General features: G+C 42.0%; 1 protein-coding gene across 13 annotated transcripts in view; it reads left to right on the top strand.

Moving 5' to 3' along the window:
- Positions 1-18675, top strand: part of NFIX (nuclear factor I X) — a 247403-nt gene that overhangs the window by 50694 nt on the left and 178034 nt on the right. The window contains exon 1 of one of the 13 annotated variants that reach the window (XM_084835735.1): positions 1-18675. This exon is cut by the window's left edge and continues 40370 nt beyond it. The exons of 9 other annotated variants lie outside the window; for them this stretch is intronic. Coding sequence is in view for 3 of the 4 variants with exons in the window: in XM_084835728.1 (XP_084691854.1) it covers positions 18673-18675 (3 nt within the window). In the remaining variant the exon portion in view is untranslated. 3 more of the 13 variants (XM_084835728.1, XM_084835731.1, XM_084835737.1) reach the window with 3 other exon arrangements.

Raw genomic sequence — 18675 nt, 5'->3', positions numbered from 1 at the left:
ATTCTCCCCACCCATGCCTGCATTATTTTGTGAACTTTTAAAAAAGTTGTTGTTGGCACTTCCTGAGGTCAAGTGGCTCCTCCTGATGCTGCTATTGCTGGCAGCTGAAATAAACACTGATAAGTGTTGCGGATATGCTAATCAACCTGGAAGTCAGCTGAAAACTATGGAGCTGTAAGGATGAGAGGGAGACAGCGGCAGCAATCCTGTGAGGGACATTGAAACCCTGGCTGACATAGGACACATGGAGCAGAGAGGAGAGGTTTGAAGGAGAGCAATATGACAGACAGAAGGAGGCAGCAGGCTGCAGCAGACATTATAACAGTGCAAATGTATGAAAGGGACCCAAGCAGGAGCAGAGGAAAAATGGAGAGAGTAAAGGCAGGCTGGGAGTAGAGACAGGCCCTGACAAGCCCAGGCAAAAGGCACTGGATTGGGGAACATGCAAGGAAGAACTTGAAGCGGTTTGAGAAGAGGAAGGCAGTTGAAGCTGGTCACACCTTCCCTTGGGCTGATACTTGCTTGGCGGCACCAAAGGCCATGATCCTCAGCTCATGGAGATCCTTACCACAGCAGGGGGAGAGGCTGCCTACAAGATTTGGGGTTTTGCCTCCTGTGTCTAGAACATACAAACATTGGCCTGATTATTTACTTTCATAGTCTATCCCTCTTGGTCAATCAAGAATGCCTCTATAACCATCCTCTGCCACAGTGCTGAGAACAAGATCCCTTTCCTAAAGTCTTAAGGGAGAGAAGTCCTGTGTTTTCTGTTAAAGCAGCACTCAGCAGTGAAGTTAATTGGGGAGAAATAAGTCATCATTTTAAATTAAAAGTAGGTGTCTCTGTTAAGGCAACACCATGGAGGTCCTGGGTTCAAGATGCTCCTCCCTCTGGAGCCAATGACAGCTGTACTTAATTTTTCTTCTCTAGAAGATAACTGTTCTCCTTATATGCCATGTAAGTACAGGAACACTCATGTAGCCCTTTTTCAGAAAGTGGTGAACATCAGCAAGGCCATGTCTCTCTGCTCTCTACCCACAATGCAACAGTGCCCTGCTATTTCAAGAACCTTTTAGGCTGTGCACATGCTGCCTCTGGCAGTGGTCAGGTGTCTTCCCTGTTTTTTGTTTTTTTAATGACCAATACAGTATGGCTGTCTCCTTGCAGCAAAGGTAAGGTGTCCTTGCATCCTTATCCTATTGCTTGAGTGAGTTGTCAAGGGTTTATGAACAGCTGATATTAAGGGATATGCATGTGGAATGATAATTTTAAAAATGACTTCAAATCAGGAATGCTGAAGGAGAGGAGAGGAATACTTGTTGGTGGAACTTCAGATCCTTTGGAGTGCTTCTTGGATCAGTCGTATATATTGCACCATAACATTTTTAGTAGAAGAACCAATATGCATGTCTCTGTGCCCAGTTAAATATGTTTAGTTTCAAACATTGTATTAGCCATTTTGGGTAGTATCCAGTGTTAGTCCTACATACGGTAGACCCATTGAAATAAATGATACTTAAGTTAGTCATGACTAACAAGTCCAATTCATTTCCGTGGGTCTCCTCTGAATAGGACTAACATTGAATATTATCCTTGGGCCTTTGCTGAAAAGAACAGCAGAACCAAATAATGAAAAGTCCAAAGGTAATTCCAGACAGATGGCTCCTAGTGCTACCAATCTAGCGATGTACGAAAGTGAGTTACCTTTTGCAAATTATGTTGATGGTGGGGGGGAGGTGTTCCGTCCCTCCCCCCGGAATCCTCGATGGCTGGCTGTGCTCCGCAGCAGCTCCGCGGAGCAGCCGGCCAGGCCCAGCCCAGCCCAGAGCCGTCTGCAGCCGGATTTCCGGCCGCGGAGGGCTCTGGAAAAAAACAAACCGCGTACGCAAATGGCGACGGCTACGGCCGCTGCCATTTGCGTTCCTTATTTTTGGCCGTCTGAATCTACATAAATATTTACGTAGACTATGATGACAAAAATAAAGGGGAACGCAAATAGCATAGTGGGCGCTATATGAGCCCCTTTTTGATTCACCATTTTAGCCTACGTAAATATTTACGTAGGCTAAAACGGAGAAATCAAAAAGGGATGCAAATAGCGCCCGCAACGCTATTTGCGTTCCCCTTTATTTTCGCTGTCATAGTCTACGTAAATATTTACGTAGACTAAGACGGCCAAAAATAAGGAACGCAAATGGCGGCGGCTGTAGCCGCTGCCATTTGCGTACGCATTTTTTTTTTCAACCCACCCAGCCATGATAGGCTACGTAAAGATTTACGTAGCCTATCACGTCGTTTTTTTTTTTAAACCTAGCCATGATAGGCTACGTAAATCTTTACATAGCCTATCACATTTTTTTTTTTTTTTAACAAGACTGGAAATGGCGGCGTTGGCAGCCGGTCGGAAGACCAGCCGCAGCTGCCGCTGCAGCTGCCGCCGCCCGGAAGATCCGCCCCAGGTAAGTCTCGTCCCGGGGGGGGGCGTGGGGGGGTGGCAGGCCGTTCCGTCATGGAGTTTGGGGGGCCGAATGCACTGGCATTCGGCCTCACCGAGATCCATGGCGGAATTCTCTGCCATCCCGAAGTTACTGTGCAGCTATTCCATCTTTCTTAATGAATCTTTTGAGGTAAGAAAAAAGATGGAAGAAACAGTAGAAAAACATGAGAAGGTGAAGAGTGGAAGGCATTGTCATTTGGACACATGCTGTCAGGAGCGCCCTAGCTGCCTCTTTAAGTCCCCTCCAATAGCCAACTCATGACACAGACGAAAGGGATTCTTTCCAAGGCTTTATTCCTTTACAACTTAATGACTCTTTCAGATGCTAATCACCAGCGACTAAGCAAGGAAACGCATTGGGGTAGTTAGCAGAGTAGCCTAAACTCCGGGTAAGACAGTTGGTCCCCGTTTGAAGGGGAAGAGCAGGAAAACTCTGAATTTATGGGCTATGGAGAGGTCCTCCCTCTTACCTGGGGATCCTTGGGATGCGACCGTTGTTTTAGTGCCAAGCGGGCAGAGTGCCACCTCTCGGCGCCCTCCATCAGGCGCCGCTCCCTCCGTCTCTGCCAAGTGTCCAGCAAGATCCCATCCCCTGCTTTCTCACTGCCAGGGTCACTATCTCAGGAATGCAGGCAGGAGGAATCTCTCCCTATGAGAGATGAGCGAGCTTCTTTCCTACGGGTGGTTGGTCCTCCTCAGAATCAGAACTACTCTGGGGCTCTATGGGCTCAAGTATCCACCCTGACACACACACCGCTTAACATTCTGTGAACGAGGCAGGGCGATGGCCCCATGAAAACCTCATCTGGAAGCACCCCAAATGATTAGCTGTTCTGTAGCACACGCTCTTATGTGGGCAAAACTCTCACTGGCAGAAGTGTCCTCTGATAGGTTCCTTCAGACTGATTGTTCCTTGTGTTACCCAGTCATTGTTGTTCTGCTGTAAGCTACATGTGGAATTGGAATTGATATTCCACAGTTTAGGGAGTATAGCAGTCTGTGTGTATCTATCTATATCCTGCTGTGTTCTGTCCGTCCACACTAGTGGGCATGGCATAGCCATGTGCATGGGGAAGTGACAGTTCACCTAAGCATGCCATTTAAAAAACCTTTTCTTGATCTATTACTTTTTAAAAATTTGCATTAAAGTGCTTTTGAATTTGGATGATGCCATCATGTGATTACTTTAACTTTTAAAAATGGTATTCTAAAAGGTATTTTAGCAGTAATTAAAAGATCAGGGGAGCGGGGAATGTAGTGCTAAGATTGCATCAATATTTTAATAATTGTTTTTAATGGGCCCAAGATATATTTTAGTGCAAATTAAAATATTTGTTTAAAAAGACTTTGATAGAACTGTGCTGACTAGAAAGTTTATAATAATGATAGTCTGCCTAAGTATAGATGTGTGGGGCTAGGCTCACCACCTGGATGCCATCTACATGACAACGGAAGGAGGAGCACATCAGGGTATTAGCCGCGTTTTTACGGAATCGGCTTTGGTCTGTCAGGGACACACGAAGCAAGAAAAGTGGAGTATACCGTACCTAAAACCCTGCTTTACACAGGTCAACCAGCGCTTGAAATCAACATACTTCCAGGTTGGGTGGGGAGAGTAGAACTGAACCTCATCAACCTGCCAGGTGCTGCTCAACCAATAAGAGAGGCTTGTATCCCTCCCCTGTCCAGGTTCCCCCCTGCTACTACGTTATGAATGGAAAAGTAACTACTTCACAGTTCTGAAGTGTTATGTGCACTTTACACTGAAGAAACTAAAAACCCCAATTATCCCATACAGCATCTGAAGGCTCCCCCTGAGAGCACCCCACCAGCACAATTTTGCCCCATTCCAGCAAGCAGTCAGGGAGTTACAGCTCCCACCCCCTTTCCCCCTTTATGTGCACTTTGCATTGCAGAAACTAGAATCCTGCTATTATCCACTAGAGCATTTGGAGGGGCACCCTGAGGGCACTCCACCTGTGCAATTTTGACCCATCCCAGAAAACAGTCAGGGAGTTATAGATCCCATCCCCCTTTCCCCTTTATGTGCACTTTTCAAGCTGTGAAGTAACATAAGCATCAGAGAAGTGGGAAGTTCACATGCATCAGAGAAGCTCGAAAGTAATACACGCTTCAGAGGAAGATCACAATTCGCTGATCACGCGGCCCCGACACAGTGAAATTAAACAAGCATCAGAAGCGCAAGCATCAGAGAAGTGCATAATCACAGCGCTTAATGGGGACGGGCTGAGAAATGGAAGCTAGTTGCTCCCACTGGCAAAAAGGAAGTACAGCGCAATTCTGAAGGCTCACAAGAGTGCTCTAGCACTTTGGTGAGTTGGAAAGGCAGGCTAGTTACTCCAGTTACTTTCCCTGGGAACAGTAATGCCCTTTCTCCTTCCCTTCTGGGTATTCCTTAGTTGTAGGTGTATTGTGTGACTGTGAAGTTGTAGGAGTAGCGCAGTAACATGACTGCAAAATACTGCGGCTGTGGGGTCGTGCTACTGGCTGCCCTTTCTCGTTCAGCTCTGTATTCTATATTGTGTACTACATATGAGCGGGCTACTCCACTATTGTGAATGAAACAGTGCTACTGTTATTATGAATGGGAAAAGGAGGCTACTTATTGTGAAAGAAGCCCTACTGCAAATGGGAAAAAGAGGGAATCGGGGAGAGGGGTGGCCCAACTCTTTGACCATGTCACTTGTAGGTCACAGCCAAGTCACTGAGGCATGCCCAGGATTTCATGCGGGGGATGGAGCATACTACCACAGATCCGCATTTAAGAAAAGCAATGGAGTAAAAGGACTTCCTGAAAATGCAAATTTTGGGGACGGATGCTGTGGGATGGCAGCAGATTGGTGACAGTGTCATCTGTTGCAAATGACCCCAATGCGCTCCACCACCGCCTTAAATCAGCCATGTGGATTGGCCCCTGATTACATCACTGCAGCAACAGCAACAACAAGAAGATAGAAGGTAATCTCCATCTGGGTAGATTATGCTACTGTTCCATTCTTTCTATAAGAAAAACATCAAATTTTCTGCCTACTGAAACAATGGAAGAAGCACAGGAAAACACAGCAGAACAAGAATTTGATGATAATGTCATATAGCGCACTGTAAAGAGTGAGTGATCAAAGTGGAATTATGGAACCAATTACCTAGGGAGGTAGTGGGCTCTCCCACACTGAAGGCATTTAAGATGAAGCTGGACAGCCATCTGTCAGGGATGCTTTGATTTAGATTCCTGCATTGAGCAGGAGGTTGGACTCGATGGTCTTATAGGCCCCTTCCAACCCTACTATTCTATGAATCTATGAAAGTCTGGCAATTGCAAAGTAAACACCTGGTACTGAAGCACTCCTGGAGGAACAGTAGTTGTCTGTTTAAAGGCTGAATCACACATAGACATCTCTCAGCTAAATATGTGAATTGTCTCCATCTGAAAATACTGTATTTGAGTGTATTGAGTAATCTGTGATGGCTCATTCATTCAAATATACAAGCCATTACTTATTGTCAAAGACAATAGGTGATGATATGCATGTGTGAAGCAGCCCTCAGATAACTACTGCCATCAAATATTTCCCCTCTCTGTTAGGTAGGCTAGGAGAAGAAGAGACTGGGTGTGTTATGTGGCCATCTCTATTATTTGATTATACAAGTAGAACAATATATATGACAATGTGTGTTGTAGAGCCTGATTTGTGGGCTCATTCTTCTATTTCCAGTAACTGTTGCCAGTAATTTCACTGTCACAAATGAAGAAACTATTGTTATTTCATGCAGATTTATCCTGTGACTTGGTTCGTACATAATGTTAACCCATGGTTTGTTGCCCTACCCAGAGTTTCTCTGGAAGACATTCAAACAAACCGTGGGTTGTTTGTTTCCTTCCTCCTTTGCCCATTCCGTTCCTGTATCCCAAAGGCCTTTGTGATGCTGTAGTACTGGCATGTAGAGCAGCTTGTTCCCCCCCCCCTTGCCTGCTGTCTCTGTAGCCTGGCAAAACAACCCTTGAACAACCCACGGTAACAACAACCCATGGTTTAAAGAACACAGAGTTTACAACCCAACAACAAACTATTGGGTTCTCTTCCTGGGTTGTTCATGGTTAACAAGTTAACAAATAGTGTGCTAACATGGCTGGGTTCACACATCACAACAACCCAGAATTCAACAACCTGTGGGTTAGATACACCACGGGTTAGCATTACGTCTGAACCAGGGGCATTCCTAGGTTGTTAATTGAATGCGGAAGTGACAAGCACATGGGACGCAGTGTGCGTGTTGCTGCTTGCTCCAACAACTCATGGTTTAAACAACACATGGGTTGTTGTTACATGCGAATTGGGCCATTGTGTCAAAGTCAGCATATTAATAAATAAATTGATAATGTGGCCTTTTGAAACTTTTCTTCAAGCAGAATATCTCCAGTTTTTTCTCTGCTTGCCCTGATCTTTGTAACTTCTGACTTGGGTTGTGAAATAAAAGAAACCATTTTATGCCTTAGTTGTAACCACGAGTGCTTCCAGAAGAGGCTTTTTATTGTGCTATCACCAGAACTTTTCAGGGAGTCCAGATGACATCATCTCCCACTCATAACCCTCCCACTGTTGTTTCTGTCTTTTTTCATACCATTAAGGAGAAAAAGACAGAATTCTGCATAATGCCTTTTGAGTATTAATACTAGGGGCCCTCTGTCTGGAAGCACCCCACATTTACTTGGAAGGGTCCCCCACTGATTTCCATAGAAGTTACTGCTGACTGCTTGTGTTCATGGTTGCAGCCTTTGTCCTAGTTTTCATCATGGTGATTAATATGTAGCTAGGTGTGCCACGTCAGACTACTGTTCGGTGCTGACATGTTTGAATACTTCTCCATACAAATTTTGCTGCATATAGAAAAACAGATGCCAGGAAGACATGTTCTAGTCCAGCCTTTTCCTGACATGCTGGTCTTCTACATGGAAGATTTTTTATTTATTTTGTAATGGGTATTCAATCATGTGAACCTCTCTCACTTTGGACTTGAAGTGGTCAAGCGAGACACACATTTATTTCCTCGGTAAGAACTAGGCCCCTTATGTCAGACTAGATTTTATATAAACCTTAGAGAAGAATAATTCATTGGGCTGTGCATTGTTTTAGCCAGTCCTGGGAATTTAGGTAGAAATATTTTTTACAGACTATTTATATGCAAGTCTGACATAAAAATCCCACACAACTGACAAAACTTTGCACCTCCATGTGTCCTTTGGGTCTCAGTCTTTTAAGGTGGCATTAACGTAATTGCAGCCCAAATAGCATGATTTTGAGTTTTGTTCAGATTCAAAGAGCAGTTTGAAAATTTTATAAACGTCTCAAGTTTTTTGTTAAAAGGTCCAATGCAACTGGAATATTAAACAAAAATACTCTGAAGTTCACCAAGGTGTCTGGGCAGAGCCTGAGATATATTCCTTGCTCCATGCGGTGCCTTTTAAATGCCTTTTTAGGGGGAATTTAAAACTGCAACAAAGACGTTCTTTCGCTCGCAAACCATATTGCGATGCCAACCTTTGCCTTGTCCAAGATTCTGATCTGCCATCTCCACTATGATTAGTGTAAACCAGAAATTTCCCACTTACCTAAATCAGTTTGGTCATTCATCAGTCTGAATTATTATATATCTTTATAATGCACGGGCAAATAATTTCCTTAACATTGGCTTTCCTGTTGTATTCCAAGTCTTGGAGAACAAGAGGGAAGTAGAGCTGAGAGTTAAAATGTATGGTTGGGGAAGGGAATGTTCTTGAAATGAAGCTGTTTTCATCCTAGTGTTGCTGTAATTAGTTAAATTTGCCTTTAAGTGATGGATGAATGTTTTAATTTTATCTTTTTTAAAAAAAATTCTTTATTTTAAATCTATTAAAATATATTTTATTAAATCTATTTAAAGTTATTTTAAAACCATCTCACAAACAGCTGTTGAAGAAACCCCAGGAACATCATTAAACAACATTATTTCATTCATTCTGTTTTTGATATTGACAGAAGTTTTCTCACTGAGTTGTATCAGGTAGTGAGTTGTATAACAGGAGTAAGGTTTTTTGTTTGTGGAAACATTGAATAACTTGGATTATCGGAGCAATAATCCTATGTAAAGGCCATAAAGTAGTTGGACAACTGGGGTTACGCTGATTAAGCAAAATGTATTTTAAGTGTTTCAGTTAGGAGCCTGTTGGTTCAGTTTCACTTACAAAATGATGTAGAAATTTCAGAGGAGTAGCCATATCTATTGCAGCAGAACTAACAGAGTCTTACGTTACCGTAAAGACTAACAGATTTTAGTACTCTTGGCTTTTGTAGGCTACAGCCCTGTTCCTCAGGTGCATAATGAGAAAGTATTAATTATACATGCTGCTCATGCTGTCTCAATGTTTCAGTTCCTTTCCTTGTGTATGTTACACCATTGCTGACATTATTTTAATTTTGAGACATTTTGTATTTTGTTATATTTCTGTCTTTGGGGGCTTGTTGTGATGTTTCACTTGCCAAGACGCCTTTTGTAGGGTTTTCTACCATTCAGGCATTTATTTATTTTTTTACACCTAGAGAGCTGTTGCAAAGAGTGTTGTAATAATGGGGGCATCATGTCCCTCCTTTTTGTTCTCTTTTAATGTAATTAATAATTTGGAATAAAAGACAGATGTGGTCCCTTTACCAGTTAACAGTGGTACACAGGATCTTCATACAGACAGGACACAGGAGCTTTCTAGAGATTTGGATATGGTACTGTAGGTCTGTCATTGCCTATCATTGAAATCTTCTTCTCCTCCTCCTTCTTCTTTACAGTCTCTGGTCAAATTGATTTGGCTGGTTTCCATAGCTGTACCATGGAAAAAGTTGAAATGACCACTACTGCAATTGGTGGTGTGTGTACATTTGGTGCAACTGGCCCAGATGCCAGTTGGACAATGCCTATGATGAATAACACAGTTTCCCTCTCTTTTCCAACTCATTTCAAAAGGCTTTTTGATACTTATTCTTTTATTCTTTTTATATGTGAAAGGATAGATAATATCCACAAACATGGTTAGGTAGCCCTTTACAAAAGTATGTATTCTTCAGGAGTGAAATTGATTAGACCAAAATGTTTATTTGGTCTAGTCAATTGGCATTGGGACGTAACGATAAACTATAATTTATTGTGATGTGAATGAGCTTTGGGCTCATGTGCTCCCATCCCCTCCTCCTCCAGTGTGGCCATGAGAAACAGATTGGAGGCTTCCAATTTCAATTAACCACAATTTAGCATTATGTCCAAATCCTAAATTGAAATTAATCTTTACAGTGGGCAGTATACACTGCAACACAAGCGCGAATGTTAATTACATTGCACTAGCATAAGGGACCTCTAATGCAACACCAATAGCATTAGCAGTTTTCCAGGGAATCCTGTCACAGTGGCTAACACTATTGGCATTGTGCTAGAGATCCCTTAGGCTAGCACAATATAATTTATGTTAGTGCTCATGTTGCATTGGACACTGCCCAATGGTTCGTTGAAACAAGCTAACTTCATAACTTCCATGTCTTGAAGTTGGCTTGTTTCAGTAAACCATAGCTGACTAAACCACACTTTGTCCAGATTAAGATTTAACAATAATCTGCATTACAAATGGAAGTGAAAACTTCTGTTCTCCTTGCAGCAATGCCAGCAGAGGAGGAGGGAGTGAAGACCTGATGAGCCTGAGGTTCATTCATGTAATAATAAACTATAGTTTAGCATTAACATCTGAACAGCCAGTGAAATCTGCAGGACTAGGAAAGTAGTTGCAATTAGAAATGAGGAAATCTGAGTGAACAGTCCTTTTCCTTGCACGGTTGCTCCCCCTGTCCTCCATCAGCAGATTCAGTGGGTCCGGCTAGAACAGCTCTCTTTCCACTTTCCCAGTACCAGGGACTACTTAACGACCTGTTTGCCTTGAGGGCTGCTGCCAAAGGCAGACAGGTATTCCACTGGAGCAACAGTATTGGGAAAGTGGTTGATTGAGAGGATGTTGTGTCCGTCGTATAAAGAGAGAAACGTGGGAAGAGAAAAAGAAGGAAGACTGTGTGGTGCTGCTTGCTTTAATTTTAATGTTTTTGCTTTGTATGTTTAAATAAATTGTAAATGTGGGATTGGGTAGGCTAAAAGTTCAAATCAGTCAATTAATTTTATCTGAGGATAATATCAGACTGTCAACTATGTAATTTTCATATATGAAAATTAATAAAATATGAAATAAATAAATCTCAACCAGGGCTCATGTTACAATAGCAGTAAGAGAGAAATTGCTTCTGTTGCTCAAGAGGAATAACTGTCTGCCCACAGCCAGAGGTTATGTCTTGTATTACAAGTGTTTTTAAAATGTTTTGTGTAAATGGCCACATACATTGTTTTTCTGATTCATGTATTTAGAGCATCAAAGACACTAGTGAAGCCATTCCATTGTTTTATGTGTTTGGGGTTTTCTTTAAATACAAATCTTAATTCCTGTGGTGAAGTAAATAAGATACAATGGGGCCTATAGATGTTCCTGGCATGTCATTAGGAGATGGCATTCTCCTTTATGTTCTTTCCATCCATCAAACATCATGGTGACCTGCCTTCCACATGCATTCAGTTCTGGGACCACCATCACCAGTGCCACGTAGCCTCCCATCCAACCTAAGCCAGAGTCCTCTAGTATGACAATAATACCCTTCTGACCTGTCTGCCAGTCTCACCCAGATCTTGGGTTCCTCTTTCTCTTTGTTCGGTAGGTGGCATCGCTGTTTCCATTAGCAGCTGCTCTAAATGTTTCAGCCCTTTCACAGAGGGAGCTTCTAATAAAATTGGTATCAAGGATAATATCTATAAGATGCCTTAGAGGCTTTGGAGTTGTACAACCAAAGTCCTATAATGAGATCTTCCCTAATTCTATTTTATTTGGAACTCTAGGCTGTGGACTCTGAAAAAGTGGTTGTGTCCAAGCCAAAGTATGCCACAAAAACAAAACAAACAAACTCTATAATTTCACATACCACATATTTACACACTGACCTGATTGGGGCATTGTAGGAAGCCACCCTCATACTTTGCGAAGTGAATCTGAATCAGCTGTACTTGAATAACCAATAAATGAGGGGTGGGATTGGGGACCATCTTTAACAAGGATACTTCCTACTGTAGAGCAAATAGCAAAATATAAAGGTGAGTAGATGTAATAATGCAGAAAGCATTCTGCTTTCACCAGGGTGTGCTACAACTTCTACCCTTCTCCTTTGCTGCATGTTCATTATGCTTCCTGTGCTTCACAGCTGAGCCTAGATCCTAACTTATCTTGGTAGAGTTTTATGTTGGCCTTGATTAGTTATTGACAGCCAGGGTAACACAGTGGGCTTTGGCCATTTTTTATCTAAACATTGGTATTTTACACCAGTGTGGAGAATTTGGAGAAGACTCCTTTGAGAGCTGACATCACATAATGGTGTATAACTTTGAAATTGGTTTAAAACTCATTTGCTGGAGCAGTCAGTCTCAAGATCAGGCTTTTAATTCTACTGGAGTCATTGTGGATTTATATAGGTGTAATCGAGCTGTACCATAAGTAGATCTTTATGAGATGTACTTTTGCTGAACAGAGAGGCCAGTCCACCGAGCTAAAGGGCATCTAGCTAGAAGGTTGAGCAGTTTTATTCAGTAAGTTTGTAATCAAAGAGGCTCTCAATTTTGCAGTCTAAATCCAGGTGTTGAATAGAGGTCTGGTTACATACAGAAGACAGGATTGGATTAATTACCTGGGAGTCACAATTCCAGCTATTCTTTGTCCTTGTTATTTAGAATTGTAGAAATCAGAAGGGAACCTCAAATACTTTTCGTGGCTTCTGAATATTTCTTCATTTAACTCAAAGTGCTTGGTTTAATGTTAAATATGGAGTAGTTCTGTAATTCTGTTAAAATGTTTTGACTCATTTATCCCTACTTTTTCCACACTCATTGCTATAGAAGACGAAGATATTAAAATAAACTGTGTTTAGTGTTTTATAGCATGTCCCTGCACAGATTTACCCAGTGCTGTCCCCCCCGCCCCATTCTACCCATTCTATGCATTGTTTATTTTCTCTGCTCAGACAGGGGGAAAAATATTTGAATGCAGCCTCCCCCCCACACCTTTTTTTTTGGAAATAGAAAATTGAAAAGGCTAGTGAACCATGATTCAAGAGGCTGAGAGGGAGCTTCTTTCTTTCCTAGCATTAATTAACTCAAGTTCGTTAGGACGTTGAGTCTGCTGTACAGTTTTCTCTTGTTTGTGCTAAATCAGGTCAGAGAGGGAAAAACTTTTCAGGCAGACGCTGTGTGTTAGCTGAGAAGAATGAAGAGGGGAATCAAAGTGATATAACTATTACGTGGGCTTATATTGATCTGCGGGCTTCATTGTGTAATATGCAAAGGGAGGATGTGAGACATGAGTGGACAACATTTCCTACCGTTGTGAAAATGAATTATGCCTAATTTTGGAGTGACTTAAATTGGGGATATTTGATGCTTGCTGTGGACTGGGTTGGGCTGGCATTCTGATTAGGATAAGCTATGTTGGAAGCAAGAGTGCAACATGAAAATCAAAGTTTTAAAAAGAGTTCTATTTGTGGCAACAACGATGAGGATTCTAGTTGTCCTCCTAACCCATGGTTGAGGCTGTTTGCTTCTAGTGAATTTGTTTTCTTGAACTCTCTGTTGTGTGATGGTTGAGTGTGTTTTTATAGACCTCTACTTTCTGTTTTTAAATCATGGTGTGTGTTGTGAAATCCTGTATTTCATAACTCATAATAATGGAACAGCAAGACGAATCCCCCTCAAATTCTGTACCCCATATTACAGTCTCTGGAGCCAAGCCAAGCTTGGGCATAAAATCGTACTAACTCATTGTTAGCCAAAGCTTTCTCATTTCAGCAATCTAGGGGGAAAAAATGGCAGGGGCAAGCCACAGGCTAATATGTTGTAGGTCTTGCTAGCCCTGTGGAGAGTGGAAATTTATGTGCTATTCATTCACTAGGGAAGTAGTTTGCCAGGGTGCTACTGACTGTTTCTATGACAACCCCAAGAAAGCTTTACACAGTGCTCCTGTTGCTGGAAAAGAGTGAAAGTAAGAAGGAGAGACTCCCAAAATGAAAATATTTTAAAATAAATAAATAAAAATAAACCAAAGAATTGGAAAGTTTAGACTTGAAGTAAATAGGACCGCAGTCCTATACCCACTTACCTGATATTTAGACCCGTTGAGCTTACTTCTGAGTAGACATCTATAGGATTGCACTATAAAACTCATAAAGTCCCTGATAGCCCCCCTCCCACAAGCCCTTGGAATTCTGCTGTGAAAGAGAGTGAGAGAAGCTCTTTCTCAGATGATGTTCTTAAGAACTTACCCATTTGTAGTTATTGCGTCTCAAATTGATTAAGAGAGAAATGGTATCTTAATGGTGAAAAGAAAGAAAGGAGGAGGATGTTGTTTTCTGGTATTTGCAACTCACACTGAAGTAAGACGGAGGGAACAATTTCTGGCTCTGGAATTTTCTTGTTCCTTTCAGTCTCCTCTGGTTCGCTCCTTCCTTCTTGAGTTTTCCTTTACCCTTCACCGACTTCCTATATGGTATCTATTTACTTCCACATTTCCTTTGCTTCTTTTTTTCCCCTGCCCTTCTTTTCCCTTTATTGTTTAAATCTCCAAAGGTCTCCATTTCTTTTTGACTTGCCTTCACTCCACTTATTCTTCTGATTATCTACTATGCTTTTGTGACAGCATGAATTTCCCTAGTATGGCTGCCCCAAAGTACACATTCTCAAAAATGTAATAAAAGCTCCTGAATAAGAGTCAGTGTTTTCCATTATTCGAAATTCAGCAACTCCCATTGCAGTCACCAACAGTGGTGCTGATGCTTGATGATCTTTCCATTGTTTCTACTTCAGTACCTGTGTGTGTTACGTTTCTTATTAAACGGCAAGTACCTCCAGCAGTATTCTCACGAACTAACACTGTTGTCACTTATATGAGCTTGTTCTTAAAAAAAAGAAGTAAAAGCTGTCCTGTGGCTTCCGTGTCTACAGTGAAATTCCGTGTGCCATCTTATCGGTAATAATTCCATAGATGTGAGACGCCAGCATAATATACAAGCTACATTATAATGCCTGTGTCAAGAATGTAAAAAGAACTAGCCGGTCTTTTCTGTTGTGATCGAGTATCATCGTATTATAGACTGATGCTGTCAGGGCCAGCCTAAGTTCAAAAGCAGTCCATGCGGTTGCTTAGGGTGACAATATTTTCAGGGGCAGTAGTGTGCAGTCCAAGAGTTGTGCTCTAGGAACTCCTGCATTGTCTCAGAGGATGCTGGGCCAGCCCTGAACATGTGTAAAATGTTGGTATTACTACTTCTGCTACTATGCTCTAACTGCCCCCCCCCAAAAAAAAACAACTACCAAGGCTCGGTATGATTGAATATTATAACTACCACGATAGGCGATGATGATGAAGATTAAAATAATAATAAATTATTCTGCTGCTGCTGCTGTTCTTGTTCTTGTTGTTGTTGTTATTTCCCGGCTATGGCATTCATTGAGTGCCATCTAGGTACCAAGCACCAAGAGACTGTAGTTTTGTACATCTGTTTTGTGCTCTGCTGAGCTTCTAATCTGGGCAGTTCTAATAATAAGAAATATGATTAGAAGGGATGGTGAGGCTCATGAAAGGAGAAGTTGATAATTTTTCTTTGTTCTTCATTCTGTTTTCTTAATTCTGCATAATATTCTTCATCATCTAGTCAGTGCACTTCCTCATATGCATGTCTAAAGTTAGTATTAATTAAATTAATTTTAATTTGTTACAATCTCTTTTTCATTGGAAGGTTTTCACGAGTTAGAAGACACTGATCATACAGTATTTTAGTTCCACATAAAAACTTGGGCTGTGTGGTTCCCCCCCCCCCCCCGAGGATACATTATATTAGTTGCTTTAAATGAAGTACAGTCTTTTAAAGGAAGGATCCTATACCAAAAAAAGGGGAATCTGTGCATTCCCAAGTAACAAGGAAGTGAGAGTTTCAAACGAGGTTTAAATTTCAATGCCAGACTTTGAAAATGTTTTTTGAGGGGTGGGATGGGGAGGGAGAAGGGCAGGAGTTCATTTTTTCTTTTATCTCTTTTATTCTACTTTCTTGTGCTTCAATTTACATACCCCCCCCCCCACACACACAGATATAGAAAAATAATCTCCAAGCTTTTGTGCCTGGATGGAACTCTTCCATCTCAACTGCTTGCCTGCACACCCACCTTTAATCTGCCTGATGGAAGGGAGGGGGCAGGCTCAGGTATTACCTAACACTGCTGTGGACAGATCACCTTTGTCTACAGTTCCTCTGAGGGTTTGTCGCTAAGGTCACAGAGAGGTGTGGGGAGGCCTGTGTTTTTCCCAAGCAGGCTACATATTTGTGAGCAGCAAGAAGTCTGAGGGCCTTGTATCCTGTGTCTAATGTAGCTCGAGCTGGCTAATGCCAGATTTGTGGAAGGGGGTGGGGGGAAGAGGAAAACAGCTACCACCCCCCGGCCGCCCATTTCTAGCCAAGTGAGCGATAGTGGAGGAAGCCTCCACCCTGCGATTTGCGAGTGTAAATCCAAGAGCTCTGATTTAGCTGCCTGCTTAGTTGCTAGAAAGCTGGCAGCAAGGCCTGGAGCTGGCAGTGGGCAATAGGAAATGGCTCAGCATAGGTCTGTCTTTTATGCTATCTCCACATACTACCCCTCACTGGAGCATTTGGCTTGTTATGGGCTGCAGCCATGCAAGCGTAGTCAGGGTTAGGTACTCAGAGGCTACCATGAAGCAAGGAGGGAGATATAGCCTCTTTCTCTTTGGAGGGACTAGAGCCCTGAGTTGTTTGTAAAATTCATCCTCTTTGACGCATACCTGTCTTATTTCTCTGCCCTGTGATATTTGGAGGTTGGGAGTGGTAAGCCATAGTGTGGTTGGATGAGCAGAATTAGAGAGAGCAAGCAAGCGGAGCTCTTTTCTAATAAAGCAACTGCGAGTTCAGCTATTGTTGCCTTCACAGCCTTTTCTTCAAATGCCAGAATACTTGAGGACGGCAGTAAAAAAAGTGCAGCAAAATGCACCCCAGGACCACACCCTTTTCTTTCCCCCTAATTCTAGGCTTTTATTCTCCCATGTTTTCATTCCTTTTCTTTTTTTTACTCTCCATTTTACCATTTTGCTTTTCCATTTCCTTTCTCTACCTTGTTTTTGCTATCCATGTTGCTTTGCTTTTTTTCCTACTGTCCTCATACTTCCCCCACACCCCCACTTTCTTTCTTTATACCTTTATCTCAAAATTCATGACTCTATTTTTCTCCAAGAGTCAAGTTTTCTGATTCTCTTTTGGTTAAGCATGTGGCATAAGCAATAATAATCATGTAACAAAAAGAGAGAGCATTGGGCTGAGAGATATTAAAATAGCTGCTCTGCACTGAGAAACTTTCACAATATTTTCGCAATATATCTGAGTTTGGATATTTTTTATTTATAGTGGTTTGGGAGGGGGTTAAGAATTTGGGTATAAGTGAATAATGCTGGTCCACTTACTCTAATCAGCAAGTTGTATTGTTAACAGTTGAAGCAATTGGTGAATATCAAGATGAAAATGGCAGAAGATAGGAGGCACAGGGCTGACCAAAAGCACTGCTTAGGGAAGAGAAAGATACTCTTCTTGAGGTCTATAATAGACAAAACCAGGAACTTTCAAAGAAATAATGTATGTATGTATGCATTTAAGACTTTAAATTAATGCTACCTGAACTGAGAAAACAGTAGAATGACTAAATCTTAACTGCATGAATGTTGAAGGGAGGGAGTTATAATTAGAAGGAAATATTTTTCTTGTCTTTTCTTTTTATACAAATAGTTGCGGGGGGAATAGACTACAGAAAGAAAATGAGATGGAGAGGGAAAGACATAACAGCTGCTTTTTCTGAGGCCTTGTGGGACTGTCTTTTGTGGGGGGGGAGGTGGGTGGATGCTAGGATATTTATTTATTTAAAATATTTTGCCAGTCGCCTCCTTGCCAAAATCTGCTGGCCAATAAAAATTTCATTGCTGCTGGACTTTGCTTATTCATTAGATATGAACTTGTCGATTTGGCAAATTGTTTTCAATCTCTTAACTGCACAGTCTCTCTCTCTCTCTCTGCCACCCCCTCCCTGATTCCTTCTCCGCCAACCTCCCCCCTCCACCTCCCTTTCCCTTTGATGCAGCCATTGGCTGCTCCACGATGTGTCTCCTTGCCAAATAGGTGGATCCTTCTTCTCTCTCTCTCTCTCTCTTTTTTTCTGCTGGCATTGGCACAGGCAAATGGTTGGGGACTGAGCATGAAAGGAGAAAGCAAGCGAGCAAGAGAGTTTAAGAGGAAAAAGGGAAAGGAAAAAAAGGGGGGAAAACAACAACAACAAAATCCCCCATACCCCAGCAGTTTGGTTTTGCCAGCAGCCGATCACAGCTGATTCCAGAGCGGAGTCTGTCCCTTTTCCCCTAGACCTGCGATCACCCCTATTCTCAGGCGGAGGGAGCCACATCTAAGTTGCATCTTTGCGTTTTTGCCAACGCTGAAAGAGCTTCTCCCCCCCCAACTCCCTCTCCTGATTAGTTGCTGCTGTTCTTCCTATTTTTTCCTCATTCTTCTATATATTATTGTTGTTGTTGTTGTCATTTTTATTGTTTTTTCTTTAAGAAACATTTGGCATTTTTACACCTATTTTATGTGTGCGGTGCAAGCGGGGTGATGTTGATTTATTTCTGTTCTTTCCTGACGTTCTTTCCTAACCGGCTTTCTCTTCTTTCAATTTTTAATCTTTCTTGTTTGCTCTCCCACTCATTTTATTAAATAAGACTTGAACAATTTGGTTAATGGTTTGCAGTGAAGAATGCAACCAACAATCGCTTTCCACCTAATTTAGGAAACATCCTGCACTCTTCTGTGCACTTCCTTCTTACATTTTTTACTTTCCTCCTTGTTCTCCCCTCCTCCCTCTTCCACCTCACAGCCCCAATATCCTCCCCCCTCCACACTCTGCAATTCTGAGCCCAGAATTTCTGAATCGGGGGCTTAGCTTCGCCGGGATGAGCCAGAGCAATG

The sequence above is a fragment of the Heloderma suspectum genome, chromosome 2 (genome assembly GCF_057233095.1).
Source record: "Heloderma suspectum isolate Gila_16-S chromosome 2, 16-S_ref, whole genome shotgun sequence".
Taxonomy (NCBI): Eukaryota; Metazoa; Chordata; class Lepidosauria; order Squamata; family Helodermatidae; genus Heloderma; species Heloderma suspectum.
This window is presented reverse-complemented; position numbering and strand designations above follow the sequence as displayed.